General features: G+C 42.7%; 2 protein-coding genes and 1 long non-coding RNA gene across 8 annotated transcripts; 2 read left to right on the forward strand and 1 right to left on the reverse strand.

The window, feature by feature from the left end:
• Positions 1–655: 655 nt before the first annotated feature.
• LOC127593328 (uncharacterized) lies at positions 656–5579 on the forward strand. The gene is made up of 3 exons (XR_007960374.1): positions 656–1452; positions 2720–2892; positions 5350–5579. It is a non-coding gene; the product is annotated as an uncharacterized LOC127593328 (long non-coding RNA).
• Positions 3932–14941, reverse strand: hnf4g (hepatocyte nuclear factor 4, gamma). 3 transcript variants are annotated; one of them, XM_052054677.1, is made up of 11 exons: positions 12883–13017; positions 11218–11383; positions 10169–10263; positions 8987–9093; positions 8726–8875; positions 7471–7558; positions 6297–6449; positions 5900–5949; positions 5572–5758; positions 5290–5409; positions 3932–4729 (listed from the first exon to the last, which is right to left on the reverse strand). In XM_052054677.1, the coding sequence occupies exons 1-11, from the start codon at positions 13010–13012 to the stop codon at positions 4608–4610; spliced, it is 1368 nt and encodes a 455-aa protein (XP_051910637.1). In that variant the 5' UTR covers positions 13013–13017; the 3' UTR covers positions 3932–4607. The 3 variants fall into 3 exon arrangements, with proteins under 3 accessions (XP_051910637.1, XP_051910640.1, XP_051910639.1); XM_052054679.1 differs by lacking the exon at positions 12883–13017 and adding an exon at positions 14732–14940 and having other exon boundaries at positions 3953–4729; XM_052054680.1 differs by lacking the exons at positions 10169–10263; positions 12883–13017 and adding an exon at positions 14732–14941 and having other exon boundaries at positions 3952–4729.
• ropn1l (rhophilin associated tail protein 1-like) lies at positions 14680–20904 on the forward strand. 4 transcript variants are annotated; one of them, XM_052054697.1, is made up of 6 exons: positions 14680–14825; positions 16694–16826; positions 17045–17168; positions 17565–17726; positions 18222–18397; positions 20301–20904. In XM_052054697.1, exons 2-6 carry the CDS (start codon positions 16696–16698, stop codon positions 20380–20382), a joined length of 675 nt encoding a protein of 224 aa, XP_051910657.1. In that variant the 5' UTR covers positions 14680–14825; positions 16694–16695; the 3' UTR covers positions 20383–20904. The 4 variants fall into 4 exon arrangements, with proteins under 4 accessions (XP_051910657.1, XP_051910658.1, XP_051910655.1 ...); XM_052054698.1 differs by lacking the exon at positions 14680–14825 and adding an exon at positions 15960–16151; XM_052054695.1 differs by lacking the exon at positions 14680–14825 and adding an exon at positions 15962–16197.
• The last annotated feature ends 42 nt before the right edge of the window (positions 20905–20946 follow it).

Consider the following 20946-nt stretch of genomic DNA (forward strand, 5'->3'; position numbering starts at 1 on the left):
TGCTGTATGCTACACTTTGATATAGTGTAGTGTATTTCTTTGTAGTTCAGCGCTCCTTTATTTATTATTCATTCAGCAGGAGTACCGGGAAGAACTAGCCAAAGGTTTGGGTTGCGGTTGACCTTGGGGTAAGAAAAAAAATATTCATACAGTATATATATAGTATAGGGCGGCCCGGTAGTCCAGTGGTTAGCACGTCGGCTTCACAGTGCAGAGGTACCGGGTTCGATTCCAGCTCCGGCCTCCCTGTGTGGAGTTTGCATGTTCTCCCCGGGCCTGCGTGGGTTTTCTCCGGGTGCTCCGGTTTCCTCCCACATTCCAAAAACATGCGTGGCAGGCTGATTGGACGCTCTAAATTGTCCCTAGGTGTGAGTGTGAGTGCGAATGGTTGTTCGTTTCTGTGTGCCCTGCGATTGGCTGGCAACCGATTCACGGTGTCCCCCGCCTACTGCCCGAAGACAGCTGGGATAGGCTCCAGCACCCCCCGCGACCCTAATGAGGATCAAGCGGCTCGGAAGATGAATGAATGAATGAATATATAGTATACTGTGTATTAAGAAATATTTTAGCACCGATCAGGAACCTTGATTGGTATTAAACGTGAGTTTGCAACCTTTTTGACATTTTTTAGGATCTTCAATGCCAACATACAAGGCTGTGTATGTGGCTTTCTATGACCATGTCCAATTTGCTTATCCAAATGTTTCTTGACCGATGCCATTGTAGTTTTTAATACATAAGTAATGGGAATATTTATTCAGTTGTCCTTTTCTTTATCACTTTCTGATCATCCAAAACAGCCAATGAAACTGCTTGCTAATGGTCAAAGGCCATCCGCGCTTCTTCAACCTAAATGAAGTCCTATCGAGATGATTCTTATTCTGGTTTCTTATAAATAAATGAGTGCCCTTCTTTCTCAATGTGCTCACTTCCTCCCTTAATCCCACTATTTTCCCCATATACTGCACCTCCCATTTCGAGCCCCACCATCGTCCCCTCTCCAATCTCCCTCCCCATGTAATCTCAAGGTGCACAGGACTGTTTTCATTATGGCACCACTCATCTTATCGTCCACCCTGTCATCTCCTCTGTCTCCTGTCTTTTTTTTTTATGCCTTTATTCAAACAAGTCTGCATCTCGGAAGCCGGCAGCGGTCCACCCCTTTTTCATTTCCCTAATGTTCCCCCACCAGACGCACCCTTGCCTCCCCCTAACCCCTAATTTCATTCCCCTAACCTGGTCGCCATCATCATCGTGATGTACAGCACACACCCCAGAAACCCCCTCCCTCCCCTCCCCTCGCTCAGTGTGTGTGTGTGTGTGTGCATGTACGTGGTGTCTTATGTGTTTCAGTGGCCTTTTTGGTCTGCTCTGTATCGGCAGGAAAAACTGAAATAAAAGAGAGGGAAGTAAAGACGGACAGAATGAGAGGAAGCAGACGTTGGGGCCGAGGTGAGTCCCGAATCTTCTTTTTTGCTTTAATCCCTCATTTATGTGAACTCGGCTTTGGAAATGAAGCTGTCACTGTATTTTACTTCCTTTCGGCCCACCGCTGGTATAATCACAAACCACACGCACACACACACACACACATACATGAAGCACGCAAAATCACTCAGGAAAGGTGGAAATTCATTCCAAAGGTAGAGGCAGGAGGCTCACCTTGTCTCCTGCACAGGGAATCTTCGGATATGTTGGAGACAGATAGGAATTATGGGGAAATGCACGGGTGAGGAATGATAGGCTACAATCTATGACTTTAATCTGAATTCGATGACACACGTCATTCATTTTTGGCCAATTTTCTGCAGTGCACAAAGCCCGTGTAGTCTTTTTATTCATTTTTTTAATTGAAAAACTGCATACTGTACTATGGATGTACGTCAAACTAGCTTCCTATGTGTTATGAGAATGAGAGCAATGGTGCATACATTACACATGGATCGACATATATTATTCAGTAAAATAATAATAATTGTTCATTTTAATTCATCATTTGTCGAAGGCATCATGCTAATTGATGAACCAAGTGCACCATAACAAGCAGTCATGAAAAGCGTCAGCTTGTATTTTATGGCGCAAAGACTTACACTGCCATCTAGTGGTACTTCCGAACTATTCCAATGGCTGCTGACAAAAGACATTTTAATCTGGTTTTCAAAAAGGATCTATTCATTTAAGTGTATTAATTGTATTTACGTAATTTATTAATTGAAGGACAACATTCATAATCATTGAACTGCAGAATTCATCTTTTTTTAAAGTAAATACTGTATTCAAGAAAATATTTTCGCTTTTTAAAAAAAAAATTAAAAAGCATACAACCACAATAATCTACACATCGATAAATTTGTACCACAGACAAGCCAGCATTGTTATCTTTTTCAAGGCAAACGTTGTAGAAAATATTTTCATATTCAAATACAGGTTTAATGAATGAAGAGAATATTTCCCAGAGAAAAAGTACAGCATGCTAATACTGTCTTTTAATATCTTTTACATCAGACAACACTTAACCGTTCATTTGAATGGAGATGTAGATATTCCTCCATGCGAGTTTAAAGCTAAAAAAAAATCTTTCCAACAGCCTGTACAAAGTCACAGCTTCATTAAGATAATCATGAGGAAACAAACGCGGCGCAATCAAGATTTTAAGATTCTGTCCATCATGCTTTCCGCCATTCCTATCTTGACATTCCCCCTTCGTCATCCTCTTCAGGTGGAGCCGCCATCACGGTGATGTGTGATGTGGCGTGCCGTCGGAGCGGTGAGAAAGGGGGGCTCTCAGATGAGATATGTGACTGGCATGCTAACACACACTTTTATCTGAGGAGGAAGAGAGCGACGAGGCCCCCGCGTCTCCACACTGTGCCTTTGATTAAAGTTCCCTGGGTATACACTCTTGCAAAAACACACAGTGTTCGCTCATGCACCAGCACACGTAAATAAATTGCAGGCAGGAGCATACACACATAGTGTGTGTGTGTGTGTGCACGTGCGCGCACTGTGTCCCCATTGTGGTTTGCTGTTATTTTGACCTGAGCTAGGCAGCGTGTCCATTATGGAGCTGATATGGAGGATTTGGCCGATGTTGATTTTAGATGGCCGTAAATAAGCGGAGTGTATTTTCAGAGTCACAATGCAATTCAGTGAAGAAGAGCTCTCGGGTTTTATCCCCTGGACTCATCCACAGTGCGTGAAAGCGCACACACACACACACAAGGCATACTCCTCCAATCGGATTTGTGTGTGTCTGGACAAAGATATATTTAAAAGTACATCTTGCCCAGCCCGACTCAGTTTCAGCTTGGAATGAATGTTTTACATTGCAGCTTGGCTTTAGGCCTTGCTTCAGTGTGTGTCTTCTCAAAGAAATGATGGAGGGAAAGTAGTTAGAATTTTGATGAACAGCATCATCCGGCAGTGAGGTTTCAATAGCCTGGGAACAAACTGTATATCCTTGACCGATGGAAGCGTGCACGGGGGAATGATGACTTTCTTGGAGAAGAAATGGGCAAACATGCCTTGTCGTGTTATTGCAAATAATATACCCTAAATTTATTTGTATCCATAGGTCAGTATATTTGTGCAAATATTCTTCCTGGGAGAATAATTATACAGACACAAATAACGTAAAAGTAATTTTGGAAAAGTTCATATTTCTTGTGATGGCAATTGATGGTATACTGTACGTTCTATGGAAATCATTTTTTTTCTGTCAAATCCATTGTTAATTTTATATAAAAAAATATTGATGATAATCATACTGGGTACATATGACGCGTTAATTAATATATTCAACCACAGAGATGAAGCAGACACTTCATTTGGTACCTAATCCGATAGCGGAATTGACTCAAAAATTCTGCCTATATAAAAAAAAAATGCATTTAATTTTGAGTTTTGATTGACACTGGGACACTGAGGCATTCATTGAGGTTTATTGGCATTGCAGTGTGCAATATCATATTAAGTAAACAAAATATTCCAAAGGCATACCTCTCATTATGATCGTATATTGTAGTCGAAAGAGTATGAACATTTTCTAATTTAACAACACTCAAAACAATTTTTGCTTGGTTCTGTTTCTTGTGGAAGGGGTGATATCTACATGGCATAAATTATGATGGACATTGGTTCCAAGGGAAAATAAGCTAGCAATGTAATAAACAGTTGATTTGAGTGATTTCAGTCAATATTTTTTAGTACACTGTATTTACATCACCCGAAAAATCTCTTTGTTGCTATGTACAATAAACGTAAAAAATATGAAAATATTCCAATACATATTGCGAACATGCATTATTTCACTCTGACTTCTCTCCACCCTTTTACCGCATTAGTGTTTTGATAGCAGAGGAGTTTGTCAGTGTAGCTTTCATGATGTCAGTAGCCAATGTGAGCGCTGATATTTTTAGCGACTCGTGTATTCAAATGCTACATTGATGGTGCATTCACCAGTAAAGTTAACGATGCAGCACATTGAATCTTGGACAGTGTACTTACTCTTTGAACCTCAGATACTGGGCGAGGTTCCATTTTCTTTTTTTTTTGTCCGCTATGATTGAGAGCAAAGGCATGATGTAATAGAAGACAGTGATCCCATGTCAGGGGTCTGTCTGTATGGAAGGTGAAGGACTGCTTGGAGGACAAACGGGCTGGGGAAAGTGTTTGTACATCTCGGGGGCTTGACCTTGAGGAGGTGATGGGATGGGGGTGTCTGGAGAGGCTGCAGGGAGAGAGAAAAGGTTGGATTACAAATGACTTTTTAAAAAAATATGATAAGATAAGAAAACCTTTATTAGTCTCACAATGGAGAAATTCCCAATTCACAGCAGCAAAGTTATGAAAGTAAGAAGTAGAACAACAAAATATAGGAGCTGCTGGAAAGGCAGCCACTCTCGCGGCGCCATTTTGAAGTCAAAATAACAAAAATAACACAAGACAACACATAGGACACAGACAGTCGTTCAATCTTCACCAATTTTCTGCATACACTTTGTTGTCTGAAGCAGTTCTAGATGAAAGAGGAGAGGATCAAAGTGTCCTTTCTCCAGTGGATCAGAGACGTCATGCTGAAAATGTGCACACGTCTGCTACAAGCTAAGTTTTGAAAGCAAACACAAAGCTGTAGCATCCATTGACGAAAAGAGATTAGTTCACTTCTCCTGTCCCACGTAATCCGCTTCAAACTCCAAGCCGCGACTCCCAGCTCCAAATCCGCATCGGCACTCCGCGCCTATATTCGTTCTATTTTACTTATATGACTTGTGTGTGCATTTTCTCTACCTATCTGTTGGGTGTGTGCAACAGGCATGGTACTGATGAGCAAAGCGTGTCCTGTTACAGGGTCCTGGGTTAACTGGGCGTGTGCCGGATGGTGAAAGTGGGTGTTGTCCGACGTCAGGCCTGGGCAGATAACAGAGACCCCCCCATTGGTCCAACATCAGCATGAAAATACTTTTACTTTTTTTTTGTGGAGAAAGTTTTGGTTGAACCTTAGCTTCACAACCGTTGCTGCATATACAGTTTCATTTTCACTTTTGTGTTTACGTCGTGACCAATTCTCACCTCCCAGCAACATCTCTTGCAGCAGGTTGTCAATCTTGGCAAGACCGCAGAGCTTAATGAACTGCAGTTGTTCGATCATTTGCCAGGTGATGCTCTGCAGAGTGGGCAGAAGGAGTAGCAGCTCCCCAAAACGACCCCGCGAGTCATACTGCCGGTCATTAATGTAGTCTTCCAGACTCATCTGAACCTGCAAGCCACAATGCCAACACTTTTACCATTAAATCTCTATCGTGACTCTACAATACTAGTTAGATTTGTGTTTTTAAGGAAAATCACCCATGGGATGTTTGTCCCTGATTTTAATCTGAAACAGAATCAAATCAATTACCTGCAAACGTGTGGCTTTGATTTTGGAAGGGTCCCGCAAAGACTTTGCATCTGCATATTGGGCGACAAGACAGGATGAATACCATGAATAAGAGTACAGGTGGAAATGTGACCCCTAAAAAAAAAAAGTACAGTTTAAGTTTATTGGTAATATGTGTTGTACATTTTGGAATGCCTTGAGTTGAGTTTTTAGTGAAATGGGTTTTGTTTTGAGGTGAATGTTGTGGCTTTAAAGTAGCCACGAGATGCTACTTTTCTGTCTTTGTTATGTAACAAATTTGCCGATATGAGCGTTGCATGCTGGGGATGTTAGTCAACAGAAAGAACCGATGCCATAACGTTAGGTACACCCAGCAAATTGACGATAGTCATAGTTAAGATAAGGTAAGGTAAGTTACCTGGGTCAAAAAAGACAATGGCCTTGAGTGCAGCGTATTCATTGTCATCGATTTGAATATCCTGGAAAGGTTGGACCAGCTCATCCAGAACTCTGTTTGCCACCCGGCAGAGCTCAGGTTCCGGACTGTTCCTGTGTATCACACAGCCATTACCTGCACACACACACAATAGTGGCTTTCAGACTGCCGCAACCAATTCCAGACGTTCACCATATACCATGGTACTTTGTGTAATCACACACAAATAAGGTTCCTGGTCTTGAAGGTTTCACCAAGGTCAATCTAGGTACCTCCTGGCACTAAGGTCTTCCCGTACTTACCTGGAACGCTTTGAGGGAGTGGGATTGTACCGAAGTACGGTGATTGATTGGTTGAACTTGGGGATGTGCTGACATCAGATACCAATATATTCTGTTAGTGAACCCTGACCTATTTTTGATATGCACGTTTTTCCGGATGCACGCTTTTGAGACGGTTACAAAGACGTGTGAGCCCGTCATCATCTTCTATGCCCTCTTCCCCAGACCTGCTAAGTTTCATTTCACTTAACTTTGTAGGACACCTCAATAATTTTCTGTTAATTATTGCTCTTACTCATTCAGTGTTTCTCTCTCAATAGGTAAGTGGAACAGGGACGGAAAACAACTCTGCCTGGATCATGGACGTGCCAGACCGCTATTTCTGAGGAACAAAGGTGCCGCGTATTCAAACAGTGAGTATACCTACTAAACTTTCAGCAATTTTTGGTTTGTTGGTGTTGCTACTATATTTAGTCAGTGTTTGTGTTGAGTTCCTCACCTGCTGTAATAATTTTCAGCAGCGCAGTTAAGTTACCTACAGTGTGTGAAGGAGTATACGGGGTCAGATCTGGGTACGGTGACCCAGAGGCCCTTGTTGAGCCGCTTTCAAAATTCTAGGTAAGGGCATGGTAAAGTTGACAAGGAGAAGGTGCGAGAACTCTTTTGTGCGTGTCAAAGTAGGTTGGTGACGCTGCCACACACCCCAGCAATGAATTCTCCCACTTATACTTTTGAAGTCACAAAGAGAGAAAGAGAGACTTTCTAGTCAATCATTCCTCAGCTCAACAAAACATCGAATCAGTCATCACATTTCAGTGCCGAATTATATGAATGCCCATCATCTCCAGCGAGATGACATTCTTGCCGCCACTTACCTAAAAGCAGGAAGTCCTTGAATGGTATCGACCTTTTGGCCACTCCCAGCAAGAGGTGCTCGCCTGCATGTGCCCTGAGCAAGCTCACCTGGAGGCAAACACAGCACACTTGAAACACAAACAATGAAAGAATGCTGCATGCCTCTGGTTCTTACATTAATAACACTTAGAAAATATCCAGGAAGTAGAGTATATAGTCTCTGTATGCTGATAACTCTCTGGCCAATCATTACTTTTCAATATTGTTTCGTTCAAGTACTTGGCTGGTGAGCTTCGTACAAGCATGATGTTTGGTTGTGGTCTCGCAGCCTGTTCTGTCAAGACTTTGAGTGGAAATTTGTAGGGGAAAAAAAACAATCCATATTTGTTATAAGAATATTCAGTCCGCCTATATCAGGCATGTCCAAAGTCCGGCCCGTGGGCCAAATCCGGCCCGCGGTCGAATTTCATCCGGCCCTCGGCCCCCGTCATAAAATCAGTGCCGTCTGGCCCGCAGGTTGGGCGCCATGGAACACGTGTTGCATTGACTGAGGTCTCGTAGACTTGTGAGTGATGTTTCATAGAGCACTGCTTCCCTCTAGTGGCTAAATGAGTAATAGCATTCACTAAATGAGTAATAGCATTTAGACACTAGAGGGCATCACTCACGAGTTAACAAGACATCACTCCGTGTTTATATTGACTGATATGTCATATTTCAAATTCCTGTTTCAAATGAACCAAAAGAAATTCTTAAGATTGTTGAAATTAAAATAAAAATGGAAATGTGAAACAGACTGGCTTACTAAAATTTGTTGAACAATATTGTTGTTCAATGTAAAGAATGTCAGCCAAGGTCGGCCCCCTGACATTTTACCACATAAAATCTGGACCCCTTGGCAAAAAGTTTGGACACCCCTGGCCTATAGGCTTTACTCAACATGTTTTGAAATGAGTTGTTTGGTTTTTCCGCACAACTTGTATTTACTACATCTCAGTTTGCCATATCACTGACATCTATTTAAAATACTGTTCCTAAATTTCTCACATTTTAACAGAGCTATCTTCCGGGCATATGTTTTGATGTGTGAAAAGTGTGTGGGGAAAATAGTAGATGGCAATTAGTTTTGGACCATGTATGCTTGAATGAAGCATCATGATTGCCATCTAAATTGTGTTGGAAGCTCAACTAAACAACTGAAAAAGGGCCTCCCATTAACATGGACGTGTCAACGCTTTTATACAAAGGTGATGGACAACCGGACTGTCTTCCTACCTGGTCATCCAGCGGTAGTTCTCCAAAGGATGGAATGTATTTGGCCCATTCCACCAAAACCAGTAGTTGCTGTCTCATAGAATCACACACGTCGGCGACAGTGGCGGATTTCTGCTCTCTTTGAGCTGCTATTCCAACTGGAGCGCTTATCTGAATAGAATCAAGGAGTGATGACAGTTTGAGTCGTCACTGTGGTCCATGTACACAACATTATTATTGCTGATCTTCAGGTTGATCTGGAGTTTGAAGTTGGATGACCACCTGTTGAGATATTGATTCAGCTTGGGCCAAAACTGTGATGGGCGGGAGGTCTTGATTGTCGGGAATGCTTCTTCTTGAGCTGATCCGATCTCTCTCATTTTGCACGGCTAAAACAGAATGCACAGTTTAAGAAACAAAACTGGCTGTTGAGTGAACCCCTTTCTCCATATCGACGAGACGTAAGAGGAGAGCAGACAGCTGGTTGGGCTAATACAGGTTAGCGTTTGTGCTTGAAGTGTGCCGGAGTGTTGACTCTTTTTCATTTTAGCTTGTAGCGTACCGAGACTTTTTATCGGGACATCACATGAGCCCACAGTACTCTGTCATTCTATTTCTCTCTTGCACTTTGTGACTCCTTCAAGTAATTTGTGTACCTCCAAAAATGATAGGCCTACCTTCAAAATAAAAGCTCACCAAATGAGACATTGACGGTGATGCAGTAGCCTTATGAGGCTTTTATTTTGAAGTTGGCCCGCGTGGTGGCTTGACGACATAGCCCCGAAACCATATTCAGTTGCTGATTTAGGACGATATGAAAACACAAATTAATTGTTCTGTCATTGTATGTTATGGCGCAAGCCTCTGCCATGATTTATTAATTATGGATTCATTATCCATTGTCTATTATACACTGATTTGTGCGGTGATTACCTTAATGATCTACTGGTGGCCATCTCCTAATTTACCTGGCACTAGACGAATAAGTGGACTATCGGCACTCCCCCCCTGCCCCCCCCCACTGCCCCCCCCCCCACTGCCCCCCCCCCCCCCCCCCCCCCCACTTGAAGCGCTGGGTTGAAGTTAATATTTAGGAGAATCGTCATAGAGGCTGGCGTCAGCAAGAGGAGTCAAACGTTAACCAGTTGCAATCCTGAACAACAGCTTTGAATAACGCATGATTAGGGGCTCATAAAAAAACGTGCCAAGGTTATTCTCCTCATAAAACACATATACTCAGAGGCGCGCACGCACACCCCCACGCGTTTGTAATCAGCTATTTTACAGCTGCCACGATTTCCAACCATTTTGAAGCAGCTCTTTGGAAGTAAGCCATTTTAGATGATTGCCTTGATGAAATATTTCCACAAAATCGTGAGAGCATAATCTACGCCTCTATATGTGAAGTAGTTTTATGATGGTTGTCATGTCATGTAAATATCTTGCCAATTACACGTCGGTTACCTTCTTTTTTCATGCCAGCTCGGAAGCATTTGTTGAGTCTGCAGAAACGACACTGGTTCCTCTTATCTTTGTCGACGACGCACTGCCTGCTGAACCTACGCATATGACGGAACAACAGTTCAAGTAACGGCATTCCCCTGCACAAGATGAGCCACGTAGTTTATCAAGTCAACAATGTACGCCACCTTAACGTGAGAACTGGCTTGTTAAGATTTGGGTCCAGTGTGCAGGCAGGCGTACACGGGTGCAAAAGGAAAATATGCCCGCACGTGCACAACGCAATGAAATTCATTAAAAAACCTGCACTTGCAAAAATAATTCTGCTCGCTTTTGAGGTGTCCTTTCCAGACTATATATACATATATATATATATATTCATTCATTCATATTCCGTACCGCTTGATCCTCACTAGGGTCGCGGGGGATGCTGGAGCCCATCCCAGCCGTCTCCGGGCAGTAGGCGGGGGACACCCTGAATCGGTTGCCAGCCAATCGCAGGGCACACAGAAACGAACAACCATCCACGCTCACACTCACACCTCGGGACAATTTAGAGTGTTCAATCAGCCTGCCACTGATGTTTTTGGAATGTGGGAAGAAACCGGAGCACCCGGAGAAAACCCACGCAGGCCCAGGGAGAACATGCAAACTCCACACAGGGAGGCCGGAGCTGGAATCGAACCCGGTACCTCTGCACTGTGAAGCCCACGTGCTAACCACTGGACTACCGGGCCGCCCCATATATATATATATATATATATATATATATATATATATATATATATATATATATATATATATATATATATATATATATATATATATATATATATATATATATATGTCTATCTATATTTCTAGAGATATGCAGATATGAGTTTGATGTCAAATAGCACGGCTCTTAATTTAGCTCCTGTCTTGGATATTAATATTGGCTTAGCGCAATATTGAAGTAGATGCAAGTATTATTTTCAGATTCCTCCTCAGTTCTGCATGAAGAGGCTTGTAGATGTTTAATTTGTGCACAACGCCGGTCATAATCGGTGTACCTGCAAGTGTAGATGTGGCTCTTGCGTATGGAGCGGCGAAAGAAACCCTTGCAGCCGTCACAGCTGGCGGCGCCGTAGTGTTTCCCTGTGGCTTTGTCTCCGCAGATGGCACAGTTACTGTTGGCCCCATCTGGACATGGCAGGCTTGATTCAGTTGGCATGCTCTCTGAGACAGACAAATGCACAAAAATGTAGTCCAGATTGGTTGACATTATTGGTACTCTAGCTCCCCGGGTGAACATCGTTTTTTCCAAACTTGCATTTCTGTTTTTCTTAACTGAACGTTAATCATTAAGTTGATGGCTCATATGAATTGCCTCGTTCATATCGTTGAAAAGTTGAGTTTGGGCCGCAGTACGTTTGCCAGCGAGAATTTTTTTGTGTTTTGCCGACACCGAATATCGCTCAGATAAACTCAACCGGGAAATGGCAAACGTCTGATTCACTCAGTGGCTCCCCAATAAACATTCTTGTTGCTATCCTTATTTCCACAGTCACCTCCACATCGTTATTCCCCTTTGTCACGTTGATTATTATGATAAGCACTGCCGCTTTTGTCACCATAAACAAAACCATCATCATGCTCATCGTTTGCCACCTTGAAAAAGTTTGCCAGATCGAAATGAACATCATGTGAGAATGGAAAGAGGTCATTTTTGCTTCTATGTTATGCGTGCCGGGATGACATCAGGAAAATAGTCGCTCGTCAATAAAGCATTTTTATGACTCATACCTTCAATGCCTAGCCAAGCGTTCTCAGCTTTATTAAAATTCTGATTGCAAGCTTTTATTAGTCTTGCCTCTGCTCTGATTTTCTCATCTTGCTTGCAATCAAAGAAATGAACATCATTCACGACAACAATCAATGGAAAACAGGGTAAACATGCACAACATAAAATGTAATCACTTTTCCAATCATCAACATTTTAAAAGCTATTCATTGGCCTTCTGTACACTTTTACCGACAGTTTCCACACAAAAGGCAAAAAAAAACAAACCCTGATATCATCGTGGTCAATCTGTGTGGTCTATTTATATTTTGAAGGCACTTGTGATATTGTCAGAGTATCCAATGCATTTTTTTACAATTGTGGTTTTTACTAGTAATGCTCCATGAAACTTATTTTGGGTCGTTTTAATGACCAGTTTTACTTGTACATTATGTATTTATTCATTTGGGGTTTTTTCACATTTGCTGCTTTTTTTCATGTCCAGCATTTGTATCATGTATATTCATTTTGGATTTATGAATGAATGATTTGTAGACCATGTGCTTTTATAGCCGTAAGATATTAAGGAATGTGCTTCCTGTCCATTTGTACTCAGATGTACCCCAAATGAGCGTTATGAGGTGTGTCTGAACGTTTCCAGGAAGTGTCGCAAAAGCTACTTTATATTTCACGCCCTAAACAATAACTCGTCAATATGGGCCAGACTTTAATTAAACAAACACGTTTACTGAAACAAAAGATAAAACCTGAGGTGTTTGCATTGCAAAAAGAGGCGAGAGTTCTGACACAATGACAAGGCACCACGCACACAAAATACCCGGAGCATCTGACAGTTCCTGCCTGAGGAGACCATTGCTGTGTTTTGACCCCCCAACCCCCTCCCCGCACACACACACACTTTCTCTAGCTAAGGACAACTATTTAAGGCACCTACCTCCTCCTCCATAAAATACATCGTCATTGTCAAAGCCCAGTGTGCTGTATGAAGGATCCAGACAGTCACCGTAGTTGGCAACTTCCATATCTAATAGAGATTTACTCGGAGCAACAGTTGGGTACTTCATTCCTGTGATCCTCGCACTTCTTTTCTTCTGTCAGTCCTTCCCTTTGTTCCTTGTGCTCACTCGTTATCGTTTCAGAGATGTGGCATTAATAAAACATCTATCATCTGAGGTGACTGGTCCGCAAACAAGGTGAGGAGGAGGAGCTGTTGTGAAGACTTCTCACCTCGTTGTACAATACTTATCTCTCCTCTCCCCTGCACTGATCACGGGGATGGCTCGATGACAGTGGAAGATATCAGACCCTTTTTGTCAATGTTTTTAAGAGTGTGAAAAGTGTTTTGTTTGATTAAGGTGGATATACGGCAACCTTTTTCCTTGTACAGGAATATGTGTGCAAATGCATGAGCATGTGCACAGACTTATGAACGTGGGATGTTGGGTGTACGTGTCCTCCCCAGGCTTAATCTAATCTAATCAATAGTGGAGTAATAGCAACACCGCCTCAGCAGATACTATCTATAAATGCGCTCTTTGAAAGAGCCAACCACTGATAAGTCCATTAAAGGCCTCCGCAAACAATCTGGCTTTGTAAAACTCACCTCGCTGAGCAGACCCCATTTAAAACTTGACGCAGTTTCAACTTTTTCGTTCAGTCATGCCATGGAAGATTATGAATTACACACTGAGCATGCAGCAGACCAAAGGCAACAGACCTCAATGGAAGTCACCCAAAATTCAAAGTTATCCCTTAATTTTTTTCACGTTTGCACGTCGCCGGGCTCTGAGCCTTGTGGGGCTTCATCTGTTGAGCCGGAAGCACTTCAAGTTGTCACCATAAAGCAGTTTAAATGTGCAGCCAATTGACATCGGGCTTTGTGCTAAACCTCATTGTGTTTCACAAAGTCAGCAGTTTTGGGGTATTATCTTGAAGACAAGTCGTAAAAGTTAAGAGGGCCAATCTGAAAGGAAGTGAGAGCCGAGATACACCTACTGTCAATACTGAGGAGATCCCGAGCTGCGCCACAATGGTTGCCTTTACGAAAATATATGCATGGCAATGAGTTCCATTGACGTTGTGAGCATGTTACTACTGTTATGTTTGTTATTCAGATTTAAAATAAGATTGAGCATTACCTACAAAGGTCAATTTTTGAACATATACCTAATATTTCATACAAAGTACCGTATATGATATGTTGAGCATGGTTGCTTTGTCAGAATGAGAGGGAAAGCGAAAGGGGTGATTACATTTTAACCAGGCGGTGGGCTCAGTCCTCCTGACTCATCACATTTGTGGAGTGAAAATGTGCTCTTAACCAGAATGTTCGCACCTAATAACACTGACAAAAAGCATTTCTAGGAGTGAGTTTGTGGCCATAATAGATACACACCAGCTACTGCAGTAGAAGCAATTTAACAAAACAAAAATTCAAGAAGAACTCTGTCTGTTTTTTAATAACTTATACAGTAGCACTCTCGATGAATGCTTGCCCTCGGCAACAATCCCCGAGTAATAAGATTAATAAGTGCATAGTCATTGGTTTTACGGTCAACGTGACATAATTTGTGTGTGTGTGTGTGTGGGTGGGGGGTGGAAAGAGTGAAACTACAATAGCACGTTTCAGTTGTAAACCATTCGATTTTATTCTATTTTGAGTGACCGTCACTGTGTTACAGTACCCGTAATAGAAAATTGGTAAGATTCATCTCGGAAAAGACAAAATACCTTCTGTTGACGTTTTTCATTTCAGTGACATACATACAGCCGATGCGCCTTACCTGTGGTTCTGCTCCTGTCTGGGATATGCATCTATCCAGGTGTCGAAGCTGTCACTGAGCAAGTGCAACTAGGAGAAGCTGATCGTGTTTGAAGGTAAACGCATTCAACTTGAAAAAGTGAAGTTTGGAGAGGCCAGCAGCCTATAATTCATGGAGCGACACATTGAATGGCGCCGCCATAGCCCTGCCATTCGATCGATTTACTAAACAAACTGAAAGATGGGTGGGGATGTTAAACAGTAACCCAAGCGCCATAAAATCCAAAAGGAGAGGGCTCACAAGGTGTGAGTGTTGCTGTGAATGCCTGGAAGTCAAAGTGAGGCCTTCAAGGTAAGAGCCAAAATGAATTGGGGTAATGTTTCACAAACTAACTGCAATAACGGATGTTTCTCCAATGGCTCCTCTCTGTGCATTACTAGTTCGCCCAGCCTGTACTGAGGTTGAGACTTACAAATGGAATGGATCCCGAAGTAATACAGTTCATGGTGGTGTTAAGATTTTTCACAGTCATCGGGCAAGATGATTAAATAGCCTTTCCACGGAAGCACAGTGAGCATGTCCGCGCAGTTAAAGGTGGTCAAGCTCAGAAACCTCATTGACATACTGCAGTTCAAGGTGTTCCAAGTGATATGATCGGAATAGGTGGTATGGGATGAAGCACACCGCCATGATGACGATGAAAGATAGACTCTTCAGCTGAGCCCCAAAGTCTTGCTGTAATGTGCATCCTGTATCAAAGCCACAGGACATTGGCTTGGAGGCCGGTCAGCACAATGGCGACCATGACGAATAACGTACTGATAATGTAGTTGATCACCTTGGAAGAAGATCCAATGTTGTTGCCAAATCTGAAACATAATAATTAAATCTTTAAAAAAATTCAAATCTTCAGCGATGCGCTGTGCAGAGTTCTCACGCAATACTTGTGTCCTGTGACTGCTAATGTGCATGTGTACCATTGAAAATGATTTTCAGTTTTTTTTCTTTTTTTTTTGTCAATGTTCAAGTCCATGGTTACTAGTTGTTGTAGTTTTATTTCAAATGACTACGTGACTATTTTTGAGAACTTATTTCACAATAATTAACAAAAAATCAAAATGTTTTGCCTATTTGCGGAATCACTTCGATAAATGTTATTATTTGTGTGTGTGTGTATATATATACATGTACTGTATATGTACAGTATACCTGTTTATATATAAAATTGGGTACATTTCAATGAGTGCCTTCTGAGTGGGGTTTGTTTGCAAGGCACAGTGCTCACCATAGCAGCAAGGGGGCGATGTTGTGTTGAAGAGGAGCTGACAAGCGCCTCCTTGAAAGAAGAGGACTGCACGACCCGTCGCTAGGCAACAATGCTGCAAATGAAGACTTGTTTGGCCCAGACGAAACTAGTTCAACGATTGAAAGATTTACAAAGGTTTTATTATTTTCTTGTCGAGGTTTCTTGCTCACTTATAGCCCAGGTAAAAGATCTTCTCTCTGTAGCACATTGAAACGATTAGTTAAAATGTAAGTCGTTGTGTGCGTTAGTTCACAGTACAGCTTGAGTATTAGTAGCTACCACTGAACTTTCAAGTGCGTTGTCTTTTTTTTTCGTTCAGAGTTAAACTCGTGGCCTTTAAAATGCAAATAGTAGGCACGATACCTTAGCCAACGCATTCCTTTTAAAATTCGTTGAAGGCTCAAGTGTGTTATGCCGCCTGCTTCTTACCAATCATCAGGATTAATCAAGATGATCAGACGTGTACATGACATCACCGACGAAGCGTTGCTTATCAAGGTGCTCGTAATATCGATCAAAAGTATTTCGTTACGTAACGAGACGGCCACCCGGATGCCCGCTTGTGTACTTCCGTTTCCATTGTACCCCAAGTAACAGCGCGACGCTTGAAGTAAGTTTTGCCTGAATTGTCTCGCTTACGGTGGTCCTCGCTCATTGGAATGCGTTTGTGTTTGCAGCCATGCCTCCTCCGGAGACCATGTTCTGCTCCCAGCAAATCAACATCCCGACGGGACTGCCGGAAGTCCTCAAGAACTTCACGAAAGCAGCCATTCGAACTCAGCCCAAAGACCTGCTGGTGTGGTCTGCAGCGTGAGTTCATCTGCGATGCTCCGTCAGGTTTATGCTTGATAAGAGTCACGCCATGCGTCCAACATCACTGCGCAAAAAAAAACAACCTTTGACCTCTGCATCTCACATTTGCCTTGATTTGGCCGTCATTGTTAAACAGTCCACTATTTACGCTTTACCCGAGCTTGTGATATTTTCAAATGGAATTCTTGTACTCATCACACGGCCATTTTTGACAGCTACTTCGATGCCTTGGCGAAAGGAGAGATTCTTCCAGTCAAGGAGAGGCTGGAGATTAATTTTGGCAGCCAGACAAAAGATGCCATGCTGACTCCAGGTCTGCTAAAGACTCTGCATAAACAGGTAGTGTAGTTTCATATTACTGTATATCTTTTTCTGTTGTATTTGCTCATTAGTTCCTGTCTTAAAAATAAAATGTCCCCCCTCGCCCCCCTAAAGCTTAATAAAATGAACCTCTAATTGACGCCAGACACTTGCCCGTTTAGGTCCGACACAGAAAGTCAAGACGTTTGAAAATATGATGGAATAATAGCCATAAAACTTCAATGGTATAACACAATATGGTTTTTTGTTTGTTGTGAATGAGAACATCATGCTTGTTGTCTCTCAACATAAACCAAAACCACATCAGCTCATCCTCAACACGCAATTTCCATCGCCCCAAGTTGTATTTCTGTTGCTTATTATAAATCAGCATCTTTTTTTTTAAAGCAGTTATCATATGTTTCTGTTCCATAGCTGTCCACTGCGGAAACATGCGGCAGGGAAATGTTGCAGGACAAATGGAAGGCTTTGTGTCTGCCCATGGAGCAGCTGGAGAACATGCTGATCCTGGGCAACTTCAGCATGGACGTCAACTGGATGGAGTTTTTTGCGCTGGGATGCAGTGCTCTGGGAGATGTGAGATTTTTACACTTTACTTTTAGTTTGAGATGATTTATCCTTTTATCGGGGTCTCTAGACGTTTAAAATGATGACCCCGTGCATACTGCTTCCTTAAGTCTGTATTTCCTCTGTAACAAGTGGCTGGGCATTTAATCCCATTTAAATAAATACACACACACACACACACACACACAAAAACGATTTATAAAGTTCAGCAGAAAAAGGCGACACTACAGGGGAGCCCAACGGCGGGGGCACTGTAGCTCATTTGGAGTCATGGAAGGCATTCACGTGCAACGGCCCTCCATGACAGCGACGCTGAGTGACAGTAAAATTTCAAGCATGGCGAACATTTGAGAATGATATGCTCAATGCTCGTTGAGCTGGAAAAAAAAAAGATGATGAAGTAAATGCTGTTTACGAGTTTGACCGCACGAGGGCAGTAAAGCTCCATATTCCCGATGCTTTGTTTCGCGTGTTCCACCTAACCGTCTATTCTCTTTTCTAAAGTCTCTCAAGACCTCGCTCAAGGTGGCCTGTGAGATCCTGACCGAGGATGAGGAGGGGGGTGCCGCGAGGATCCCTTTTGAGATATTTTCATTGCTGTGCACCTACCTGGCAAACCTGGACCCAGAAATGCCGCAGGGCCACATCGTCGGCTTCCTCGCGAGCTTGGAGCCACAAGTGTAAGTTCTTTTTTTATTTATCTATTCGTTCTTTTAATGGAGCGTATAACTTCCCGTTGGACTTATCTTGGAGTCCGCAGGGTAACGCGACGACAGTGATAACTCGAAAGTCAAACGTCCCACACGTCGAATAAATGTTCTGGTTATTGATGTATGAAAAGTTAACCAAGAAAAAGAAAAATCATGACATCAGCAAATTCATGAGAGTTAAGTGTTTTGTAACGTTACCGCTGAAGGACACCCGTGATGGCAAAGAGGAAATGTGACAACCATAGAACAGCTAATAGAACTTCATATTGGAAAGGGACTCCTCAAATCGAAAATGAACCCTATGAAACTAATTTACTATCAATTATCAACGCAAATTATTTTTACCAATCAAAAGTTGGTGGTAAATTCATCGACAGTCCTTGGCCACAATATTCCCTTTGTACGGTCGATAGACTTGCACAAATAAATAGGATTCAATCAAAGAGGCGTCTTACAAGCTCCCCGTGTGCAAAGAAATGGCAGCGTTGCAGAAGTGAGGCGTTGGAATCCAGGCTCCGGCATTTCTGTGTGCCGTTTGTACGGTCTTCCAGTGCTTGCGAGGCTTCCAGGGCCTACTAACATTCCAAAAACATGTTCCATGGCTTGCGATTGGTTAGCGCTCGGCTCCAGCTCACCCGGAAACCCTCATGAATGAGAAAGGTTGTTGGCCCGACTACACTGATCCACCCAAGTATGCAAAGCTGTTTTACAACATGACAACTGAGAACATTCGGACCTCTGTTTGGCCTCAGCTTGAGGGTGGACCTCGTTGCGCAACCGCCATTTTTTTTTTTAACTATATCTCCAGAGACATGACAAATGTGGCAATGTTGTGTAAAATAGAAGACGAGCAAGTGGACACAAAAGGCCTCCTTCTGTAGCCCTGGATGTTGTGTAACACGTTACCAAACCGCCTAATTGAAGCTGGATGTACTGCAGAGAAGTTTGAGCCGTCACGTTATTGGCCGCGACAGCATTCAAAGACGTTTGCACGAACCATTTGTCCACTGGTTCATGGGTTCCAGGCTCAAAGAGTCGCCGTCATAAACTGTCGTGCAAGCGTAAAAAGAAATTAACCACTGCATAATAATGAAATACAACCTACTACTGGGGCGGCCCGGTAGTCCAGTGGTTAGCACGTCGGCTTCACAGTGCAGAGGTACCGGGTTCGATTCCAGCTCCGGCCTCTCTGTGTGGAGTTTGCATGTTCTCCCCGGGCCTGCGTGGGTTTTCTCCGGGTGCTCCGGTTTCCTCCCACATTCCAAAAACATGCGTGGCAGGCTGATTGATCACTCTAAATCGTCCCTAGGTGTGAGTGTGAGTGCGAATGGTCGTTCGTTTCTGTGTGCCCTGCGATTGGCTGGCAACCGATTCAGGGTGTCCCCCGCCTACTGCCCGGAGACGGCTGGGTTCGGATGGGCTCCAACACCCCCCACGTCCCTAGTGAGGATCAAGCGGTACGGAAGATGAATGAATGAATGAACCTACTACTGTACTTTTTGTATGGCCAACAGACATGTATCTGCAATGAGTTAACGTGTGGGGCTATGCTGATCACATTTCCTCTTTACTTATTTTGGGGCTTCACACACACACACACACAAATAGGAAAAAAGTTGTGTGTTAGGGGTGGCATTTAATATGTCAGATTCTCACTGAGAACTTTATTTTTGATGTATTGTGAATTCTTTGAATGAAGTCAGTCAACCTTTTAATTGTGTTGATTGAGCTCGATTTGCTATTACGTTACCTCGAGTTGCCTGGAATGGGATCGGCTCCAAGTTGTCTTTTAACATGAGTTTGGATGTACATGGGTGTCATATAGGTGTTGGTTTATTGGAAGAAAATCAAAAACCCAAGTCTTATGTTGCAGGAAAATGCAGCACGGCATGATCAAACCTCTTGACTTCATCCACCGGGAGGATATGAAGCCGCCCAATGAGTCATCGGACTAAAGTTGAGCAAAGAGGTCATGACCTCTGAGTGTGTGATATGGGGAGGAAAAAAAAACCAAACCAAAAAATGGACTACATTTGGAATCTGGATGATCTGCAAGGATACAAGAGGGAACCATCGCTGTGATTAGCACTTGTCGGCCTAACTTCTCCCACCCAAACCCGTCATCTTTTACTGATGATGTCATTATCCTGGCATATTGGAAGATGCGTAATTCATCACCGAGGCAATGCTGAACAACACATCCATTCAACAGTTGATTGCTAAATCCCATGAATTCTATAACTATTGAGCTGTTGACCACGGGTGTTATCATTCGCTCACAGAGGTTTGTGTTTGGACATGTGCAATCATGTCTCTATTCACCCCGCTTTAGGAAGATTTGAACAATAAATGAAGCTCTTTCTATTTGGCTGTATTTGGGAATGACCTTTGACACACACGATCACTGAAATTATCATTCAAAATGTTGTTAGGGGTCATTGTGAGCTGATTAAAACCAGTTCATTATTCTCAATGGACTATTCGATTCGTCCTTTTTTTTTTCAGCGACCAGCTAATGT

The sequence above is a fragment of the Hippocampus zosterae genome, chromosome 20 (genome assembly GCF_025434085.1).
Source record: "Hippocampus zosterae strain Florida chromosome 20, ASM2543408v3, whole genome shotgun sequence".
Taxonomy (NCBI): Eukaryota; Metazoa; Chordata; class Actinopteri; order Syngnathiformes; family Syngnathidae; genus Hippocampus; species Hippocampus zosterae.

Excerpts from the sequence above, each read along its gene's own strand:
- hnf4g (XM_052054677.1), bottom strand. The coding sequence starts at position 13,012 with ATGAAGTACCCAACTGTTGCTCCGAGTAAATCTCTATTAGATATGGAA. Across the intron at positions 11,384-12,882 it reads TGTATTTTATGGAGGAGGAG|AGAGCATGCCAACTGAATCA; the intron begins GTAGGTGCCTTA and ends TGTCTGTCTCAG. Across the intron at positions 4,730-5,289 it reads TGCACACACCCAACAGATAG|CCTCTCCAGACACCCCCATC; the intron begins GTAGAGAAAATG and ends CTCTCCCTGCAG.
- ropn1l (XM_052054697.1), top strand. The coding sequence starts at position 16,696 with ATGCCTCCTCCGGAGACCATGTTCTGCTCCCAGCAAATCAACATCCCG. Across the intron at positions 17,727-18,221 it reads GATGCAGTGCTCTGGGAGAT|TCTCTCAAGACCTCGCTCAA; the intron begins GTGAGATTTTTA and ends TCTTTTCTAAAG. Across the intron at positions 18,398-20,300 it reads GCGAGCTTGGAGCCACAAGT|GAAAATGCAGCACGGCATGA; the intron begins GTAAGTTCTTTT and ends CTTATGTTGCAG.